The 9,503-nt window shown below is 38.4% G+C and overlaps 1 protein-coding gene across 4 annotated transcripts in view; it reads right to left on the bottom strand.

Annotated features, from left to right (window-relative positions):
• rftn1b (raftlin, lipid raft linker 1b) overlaps positions 1 to 9,503 on the bottom strand; it is a 150,893-nt gene that overhangs the window by 86,933 nt on the left and 54,457 nt on the right. For all 4 annotated transcript variants that reach the window (XM_015034755.1, XM_015034752.1, XM_015034753.1 and 1 more), the window contains one exon: positions 3,022 to 3,199. In XM_015034755.1, coding sequence (XP_014890241.1) covers positions 3,022 to 3,199 — 178 coding nt within the window. The remainder of the gene's footprint in view (positions 1 to 3,021; positions 3,200 to 9,503) is intronic.

Genomic DNA, 9,503 nt, shown 5'->3' with positions numbered 1-9,503 from the left:
ATTGTCACCAATACCTGATCACATTTTTTTTAACACTGGGACTGATACAGATATTAATATTGAGTCTGTGTTTCTATAACAAAAAGTTAAGGAGTTGAATGTAGCGGTGCATTTTTTAAATAAATGTCTTCACATATATGCATTGCTTTCTGCTGGGCTCATATAAAAAATGCAGTAAGGTTTGAGTTTGCGCCCTCATAAATTGTGAAAAACTTTAATGGGTACTAATCCTTTTGCAAGGCAGAGGACTGTGCATGGTCTGCAGAAAATAAGATATCTTTCATTGTCCATATGGACCAGTATGCCTGGTCTTTGTCCAGCAGAAGAAGGCAGAATACCCAAAGATTTTACTGTAGTAAGAGAAGCACTACTTAAACACATTTTACTCAAGTAAAAGTAAAAAGTAGTAGTACAAAAATATTACTCAAGTAAGAGTAAAAAAGTAATATTGGTCTTTAAAAGACACAAATGACAATAATTCATATAAATAACACAGAATAAAATCAGGCAAAATAAATCAAAATCAGTTTCTTTTAATAAAAAACTTACGAAACTTTAACAAAAACTGCAGGTGTGTTTCTGTGTCTGGTGAACTTTTGGTTAAAATATGTTTGTTTTTCATTCATTGGGTAGAGAATCCAGAAACTTTATTCAAGTAAGAGTAACTATACTTCATAATGAAATAAAAGTAAAAAGCACAGCATAGTGAAAATATTCATAAAAGTAAACTTTCAAAATAGTTGCTGAAGTAAATGTAATTGAGTAAGTGTAACTAGCTGCTACCAAACTCTGAAATGATTAGGAGAAAATCCCACTTTGGGTGCACCACAAGCAGGTCGCTAATCCATCAAAGAGGAAACTGAATATTCTCCTTAAAATGCAAATTGATTTGCTTGTTAAAGTTCATCTCCTGGAAGTGCGTGGCATTCAAACAAATTGGAGTTTTTAACTTTACACTCAGGCATTCAAATGTGTAGACAGATATTGATCAGGGAAAAACATGACCTTGCTGCCCTTTAGCAGCACCAGTGTTTTCCTTTCCTGACTTCCTCCCCAAATTAAAGAGCCACACACTTGATTCCTTCAAAACGTGCCTGAACGGAGCGACAGGGCGTGTTTGTAGGGATGGCGGTGACTCTGACACTGAAAGGGTCGACAAGACCACTGCCTGAGCTGCAAACAGATGCTCTGTTGCTGTGAAGAAACATCTGACCTCTGCTGGTTTTTCACAGGGATGAGGACAATCTTTGTATTCACATGGAACTAATAAAGCAGTAATTATTCATATGTAACACAGCAGCTCTGAACACAGTCATTATTCTGGGGCTAATGTCAGACACCAAGCAGGCAGCATAACATTTTTAGACCATTTGTGATTTGATTCCCACCAAGTCCTCTCTGCATAATGACGCCAATTAAGGTACATTAGTAATCTCAACATGCTGTCTTAAGTGACTGTAATGGCTTCATTATTTTGTTCTTGCAAAGGTCTTATTCCCAGGAGTGCAGCTAAGACGTCTGAGGCCTCAGAAACATATTTGCCTCGGGGGGCAGGCCCCGTTGTTTAGTGCAATATGTTCCCCTAATGAGGCTGCTCTGACTTCAGGTTTCACCTTTTGCCTGTCTGATAACAGGATATGTATTGAATTAGGCAGGTAATATTTTTTATTGATTTTTAATGTTTAAAATGAAATTAAACAAATTTCTAAATTCCCACCTGGAATGAAACAGATACTGGTTTGAACAATTTACATTTTGAAAATTGCACATTAGATGCTGAGCTATTAGAAACTACAGAAATGTTTATTTTTCAATAGAAGCAGCTGATTATTGTTAAATCTCTCAAAGAGGATAAATTATGATATATAGGATCTATATTTTTAAGCATAATGACTTTTGTAAGAGGATTTATCTTACTGAACAACATACTTTGAAAACTTTGGTTGCAGTGTGACAAAATGAACAAAAGTACATCTGTGAAGGACTTGATCCCAGAGGAGACATCAGTTAAATTAATTCATCCCAGAAATTTATGAATTAAGTCATTTATCAAAGTCATTCAAACATTCTCTATCTTTATTCTCTATTGTCTCTTCCCTGAATTATTTCCTTCAGATGTCTGAAAACCTTATATTAGTAAAATAGTTTAATTAAATAAAATGAAAATCTGACTCCATGTGCTAAACTGTAACACTTAAATTACAGGCTTTTAAAACTAACTGCTGCATGATATTGATATCAGATGCAATTCTAACATCATTCCTAGATACTGAAAATATATATGGACAGCAAAATAAACATTTTCCAGACACTTTACTTTCTTTTCCATCTTCACTTTCGATGATCTTTACTACTTTGGACACCAAAATCTACCTCAGGTGAGAAATTTATGGAAGTGAAAATCCACCCAGTTGGCCAAATGTGTTATTGTAAATATTGAATCTAAGCAGGTTTTTATGATTGCACACACTCATACTACAAAAATCCACAACAATTTAAAAATTAACCTACATGAGGCAGATTGAGTAGTTGGACTTTTCACAAATCATTTTGACACAATGCAGTGTCAAAACAAATTAAAACTTCAAAACTTTATGCAGAGATGGTCGTTCCAAAGACGAAGGAAAAACCCACAAAATTAAAATATGTCATGTAAATCGTATAAGTTTCACTTTTAAATATATGAAAGCAATTTATGACAGCAATATTGTGCAGTGTAGACTAATCTCCTTCCTTTTATGAATGCTCACCAAGCATAACTTGTATTAAGGGATCTTTTTCACATTTTAGGCTTTATTCAAACAACTCAATAGAAAAAAACCCACACAAGAAGTAGATTATTTTACTTACTCATATAAAGAAACTCATCCACAGAAAAATACCCCTACTAGTCTATTCAAATGTCTGTACTTCTTAGTCAATTCACTGCACAGAATCTGATGCTTTTATTCATTTTTTCATTACATATTAATTCCTGTCCTGGGGCAGAACTTATTTAATGGTCAGGAATTATTATCTTACCCGTCACTGATTCGGACAAGTATGGCCCGGTAGAGCTGGTGCTGCGGGCTGTTGGACTGCGGACCACAGGGATGGATAAATGGATGGACGGCCGCAAGGACAAACCCCTGCTGGTAAAGCTCCTGGAGCTGATCGGGCAGCTCCCGCACCGACGAGAGGCGCAGCGTTGAGGTCCCACCTGGGAAAAACAAAGAGAAAGAATTATGGACGGTGACTTTAAAATGTCCTTTGCAGAAATATTTGGTGCACAAATGGAAAAGCTTCATCATGTATGGATTTCTGTTTGAATTTCCAAGTCTGTCAGTCATGGTGGTGGTTAATATTTGGTTCTTGTCTGCTTAAATGCAGCAATCTCTGCTTCTGTAAATCATTTCTTTTATTTTTCCCAGGGAAAGGTAAGTGTTCTTAGTGTTCTTGTTTGCTTTTAACTACAACACAAAAATGCACACACAGCTGGATCCATGTGTTTTTCCCTAACACAACTTCTCATGTTTTTCTCTTCATGCTTTTGTGTTTTCAGTAACCTCTACATGTGTTTCCGTTCTGCAGCTGTTTACAAGACATCGATTTATTTATATCAAATTTAGTATCACTGCAGACTCCCAAATATTCCCAGCTTAGTTTATTAATATAATAAATTATTTATTGAATAACAAGCACATTTGTAAACATTTTACAATCCAGTAATCTGAAATTAATTCTGATCAGCAGCATCAGCACTAAAAACAGGAGCTGAACATTGAATTTTGATTTATTAGCAACCCCGGAAACCAGGAAGGTAAGAATTAGGTCAGGGTTATGTTATGCTCACAGAATAATAATTGGGAATTGACTAAACCTGGTTGTAAGAAATAATCAGTTTTTCACTGAGAGTCAAGTTTTTACAGTGGAAACAGAAAGTACAGGAGATAAAACCAGTTTAGCACTGAAAAAAAAAAAAAAAAACATATGTGTGCAGTTCTTCACACAATATACTCCTGATTGACTTCAACAGAAACAACTGAAGGTGTAATTACTGCAAATTCCAAAAATAATTGTATCAGTGGAAACCAATGTCAGACTGGTGGTGAACCTTAAACTTTCCATGATTGAACTTTTTTTTTTCAGCAGGTGTCTCTTCTGTCTTTTCTGTTTTGACGTTCCTGCTTGGAAATTCAAAGTTCTGGGTCAAAACAGAAAACACTGTGAACCAGCTGGTAGTTCGACTCGAAAAGTGGATTTCTCGATGATTTTTCACTCTCCGCTCATTAGTACTCCACATAAAATACAATTCTTAAGTGATATTTGTTGTTTTAGCTATTTGCTCCTAAAATGTTAGTGGGAAAATTGAGGTTCCAGCTCCAAACCAGCTTACTATATCCTTTTATAGCATTCTTAGATTCTGATTTCTTCCCATATTTATTAAAATGTTCAAACACATGGGAAAGTTTATAATAAAACGGCCTTGTTTAATTGGTATTTTAAGTCTGTTTATCTATACAGCATCAACACACAACAAGCACTTTACAAGATAAACATAATCCAATGAATTTATGTTGTTGTAATACAGTCCAAAATCATTCATGTGACCCCAACATATTCCTATAAAAGTTATTTTTGCATTTCTCGTGGGATGAAAACAACTGCTGACGACGGCCTTGTCAGTCAGTGAACAGCTGTGTTACGTCAAACCTCACACAGCTTCTGCTTTTTCATCATTTTTATTTGGATGTATGGTAAAATGCACAGTAAGGCGAGATTCTCATGTCTCAAAAATCGAAGGAAACTGAAAACTGAGCTAAGAAGAACATTGAAAAACAATCGTGGAGAAACACAAAGGAGAAACATGGGGAGATGTTACTCTCCATCCCAGAAGCATGATGGCTGGGATCCCACAGCTCGCTGTATGTGGTAACATTTACTACAGACCAAACAGCTGGGGCTCATGAGAGATGGCCAAGACAAAGAGCTGGATGTAGAGCGAGAGAGGACAGGGGAGTGGGCGGAGGGCAGCAAGAGAAAGTCTGGTTGTCTCTACGCGCTGTCACAAGACATGGAAAATACCGCAAAGGCTAATTAGAGTCAATGAGGCTATACAGAATGAGAAGTACCAACGCATGAGAAAAGTCAATGTGTTAAAGTTCAGCAGGAGGTCAGAGACTGCAAAAACATGGCTAAATCTGACTGATAATCCAACTGTGTAAACTCTTGTAGACTTCTACAGTCAAATAAACCACACTGTTCAGTCCTACAATTATCATAATGTCATATTTTTGTTATAAATGTTCTCTCTAAATGCTTAACAGCCGAGTTTTAACAAAGCAGCCTCTGGCCTCTTTTTGGGAAAGCGTTTTTTAAGCGTCTGTATAAACAAACATGAACATTTTATGTGAAAGGTCTGTGCTCAGTCTGCATTTTTCTATTCCCACGGTGCAACCCGAGCTATTCATGTTCCACATTTAGATCAGTCAGCCATTCCTCATTTATTCTCCTGATATTAGATGTTTGAGTATTTTTCGACAAAACTCTTCTTTAAAATTGTTCTACATATCGGTGAATATTTATGTCACTACTTGGTAATGTACAACACGCTGTCATTACCCAGTAAGTAGTTTTCCAGTTTAGAAGACACCGACTTCAAAGAAATAAAGTGTATATTTAAATAATAACTACATTCAAGTTGAAAAGTTGTGCATTTGCCACAGAAAACATGGTGAATTCTGAACACAGAGCTCACAAGGCATGTTTTTGTTTTCACTCCTTTACAGATGGGAGTAATTAAGAGCAACAAGGCAATAAAGGCCACAGGAAATCCATCGGCTCCATTTGCATACCCACTGCTGCCCGTCTGCAGTAATCATGGGGTTCGTCCTGGACTGGTCCCTAATCAAACGGCCACAATGCACCAGAAAAGCAACTTTGCACACACACATACATGCACACCTAATCAAACGTGTCACTCGCCTAACATGCATGATATTGGGCATGCTGAGATGAAATCAGACTACCTGGTGAAATCTCATGCATGAACAAGGGGAATGTGCAAATTCTCTGCATCGAGCTACAAACCACAGCTGCTTGAACCAAAGACTACTTTTACGTCGTTGGGTTCTCCAGGTCGAATCTGTCTAATCATAAAGTACCAGAAACGTTTGGAAGGCGGGTGGTGACTGATGTTTTTTGATAATATAAAATATAAAAACATAAGTCGATCAACTTCTCAATACCTCTGGAAAAGGCCAGGAACTTTGCTAATGGCGACCAAACAGAAGTTGGAGCGATTCATTAGTTTCAATGGCAAAACCATGAAATGCTGAGTCAGATGTTCCGTCCCTGAATGCACCAAATTGTCATCTCCAAGAACAAAGTGACAGTGGGATAAAGCACTAGTTACCTGGGAAATCCAAAGCACAGAAAGCAACGAGTGTTGGATGCAGACAAATTGAACCATCCAAATAAACCAATCTGGAGCTTGAAATATTTTGACTCCTTGGCCTTTGTTGACAGCAGCATGCCTGCCTCCATGCCAATGCACAGTGGAAGTGAACAATCAGAATGATCTAAAATCACAAGGCTACAGTTTGATAGAAAAGTGACCTGGCAACATCAACCACATAAGGAGCGCCATACGATCCCTGGCAAGATACAAGACAACTGTCTACTCTGGCATCGTCATGGTGCCATGGTGATGGTGCCATGGTGATGGTGCCATGCCATGTTTTGGTTTGATCAAAACCTCAACCTGAAGAAACAAAAGATCACTGTGAGGGACAGGAGAGCCTGGAGCTGCAGGGAAAACGTAAACAAAGTTATGATGATCTTGTAATGAATGCTGAAGTCGTTTTTGATGAATTAGTCTTTAGTACCACCTTTTCATTGTTGTGAAAAGACATAACTGCTTGATCATTCACATCACTTGCTTGTTTCAAGAACCTTTGGAGTTCAAAGGTTTAACAATTTCCAAACCTTCTAACCCAGCTTGATCCAACAGGCTGGGTTGGATGGATTGTCTAGGGAGGGTCGGTGTCAAAGTGGCAGGTTGAATTTAATTATATTGTAAGTTACATTGTAAATTGCAAAAAAGGAAATAAAACTAAGTGTTTTTGGAAACAGGATAGGATTTTTTAATACTCATTGGTCTTTGTGGAATACATCTTCTTCAGAAAACTTTTTAGACTTGTTTGTCACCATTTTATGCTTAACTGGGTCATGAAAACATAAATAGGATATTTCCATGCATAAAATGTTCAAATTAAACATGCTAAACAAATCTGAAAGCTAACGCGCTTAGTTTGGATGGCGCATTAATCTCCTATATGCAGCTTTTTGCAATACATAATAATTAGCATTTCTCCTAGCTCATCTCTTCCTGATTTCTCTTTTATCCAGTAATCTAGTGATCACAGCTGTGGGTCTTTGGGAATGAGCTAATTTTGACCCTTTTTCTCCTCACATCTTGCATGTCCCCTTTGAGGCAGACTCAACTAAAACTCATTTGTGTGACACTGCAGACTGTAACACAGTGATGTGTTACTGCTGAAGAGACGAGGTTATCTGGAACAACTGTACTTGTGCCAATCAGGAGGCAGCTTTTCTGTGCAGTGGATACAGAGCTGATTCAGTCTGAACTCCTCCCCACGGCTACAAATCCTGAGGTTTACGGTGAAACCACCAAAGTGAGCGCATGAAAGAGAAATCATACGCTGTTCCCTGAGGGCTGAGCGAATTCTTCGGCTAAAAATACTCCTCCAAATTTCTCAATCACGCTCTATCCTACTGCGCCACAATGCAGGAGCTTTAGAACTTAAAAAGCATGGAGGAATTAACACAAAGAAATAGGCCGCCACTGAAATGGGTGAAATGTGTTCGTCTTCTCCCCCCTTGATCATCCTCCTTCCTCTCACCCTGCTTCCCTCTACCGCTGCCTGCCTTCAGAAATTGAATTAATCCCTCTGTGATCGGCGATTTTGCCTTTTCCTTTCTGTCTCCTTTCCTTTCGGTGCGACATGAGCACCCCGTCCTCTTCCCCGAGGGATTCTCCTGCACATCTAAGGATTCCTGAGGTGGTAGATACTGTATGTGGAAAATGAAGCTGATTTGCCGGCTCTCCGATGGTTAAGATGAGTAAATAAGGAATAGTTTCAATTAGGCAGTGGGAATGCACCCGCTGGCGACTTCTTGATTTAGTTTTAATCACTGCGTGAGCTCCTAATAATCTCTTCCAGAGGCTCTTAAATACACACGCTCTACATTTATTTATCACACAAGTTTATTTATCATGCCGTCCCCAGAGCAAAGTGTCGCCTGCTGCTGAGTTTCTCTGAATCGAATGCTGTTGTAAGGATGTTTACTTTGCCCTAAAATCATGTTATCCAAGGAGAATCGCTTTGTTTGTGCAGATGAGAGTAAATTAGCCGCTCCATGGAAGTGTCAGCACTGTTTCCAACGGCATGGAGGAGCCTCTGGTCGATCTGGGAGTCAGCCTGGTAAATCTGACATGGCAAACTGGCACCCAATTACTTCACTCCATCTTTTTTGTTTACCTTGAAAGAAAATTCATGTGCATATCAGCAGAGAAGAGCTCTAAACTCACAAGAACAAATCACTTCGTGACAAATAATGGAAAAGAAAGGGAAAAAGAGGGAGGGGTAAAAGGGAGGTCTTCTGGCTGTCAACCAACAAATTGGTTTTCTGGAGACTTGTGTTCGTGCAAAGCCATCAAACAGACACAAGCATTAAACAGAGAGGAGGAGACAAAACAGAGGGAATGTCTGAGTGAATGAATAAAGAGAGAATAATTTCTGTATTCAACAGGATGTATTTTCTCTCTGTGATATGTAGTTATCTTTTGATCTCAAACTGGGAGGGTGCTGGTAATTTTGGGCCCTCACTATTTCACCCCTTTGTAGTTTTTGTCTTCCACGGGACACTTTGTACCAACTGCACGTCAATGCTTTCCCCTAGGGCGATGTTTTGTCATCACTTTGAACCAGCAATTTTAAATTTCGATGATTTGCTCACAATCTGTTGAAAGAAAATGCCTTTGGGTGGCCAAACAAGCAGCAACACTGTATTTTCTCCATTAAATATTGGAGGTAAAAATAAATTAATTTCATCCATTTATCCAACCATTGATCCATAATCCCATTCTCTTTTACGTAAGCAAAGAAGACCTCTGAAGAAGACAAGAGCGCAACTTCCTTTTCCATGAAAAGTTGACAAAAATGGAGTGGCATTAAATTGTAGCGGTTGTAGGATTTCTCTTTTTTCTTTGGCAAAACACCACATGCCATTTCTCCCTCCAGCCCTACACACAAGCATTTGTTGTGGTTACCCAGAATGCCATGCACTATAGTCCACTTCCTGCTTTTGGAGCATTCTCCACTTGGCATCCACAAATGCATTTGAACAGCACCAGAGTTCACTTCAACCAAACTGAGATCTAGGTTTTTAGGCAGACCAGAGTTCACCTTTTTTGTCCACATCATAGTTTGATTGAGCGT

The sequence above is a fragment of the Poecilia latipinna genome, unplaced genomic scaffold, assembly GCF_001443285.1.
Source record: "Poecilia latipinna isolate Pla-1442-1.1 unplaced genomic scaffold, P_latipinna-1.0 Scaffold310, whole genome shotgun sequence".
NCBI lineage: Eukaryota > Metazoa > Chordata > Actinopteri > Cyprinodontiformes > Poeciliidae > Poecilia > Poecilia latipinna.
The sequence above is the reverse complement of the archived record's forward strand: the minus strand, read 5'-3'. Positions and strand labels throughout refer to the sequence as shown.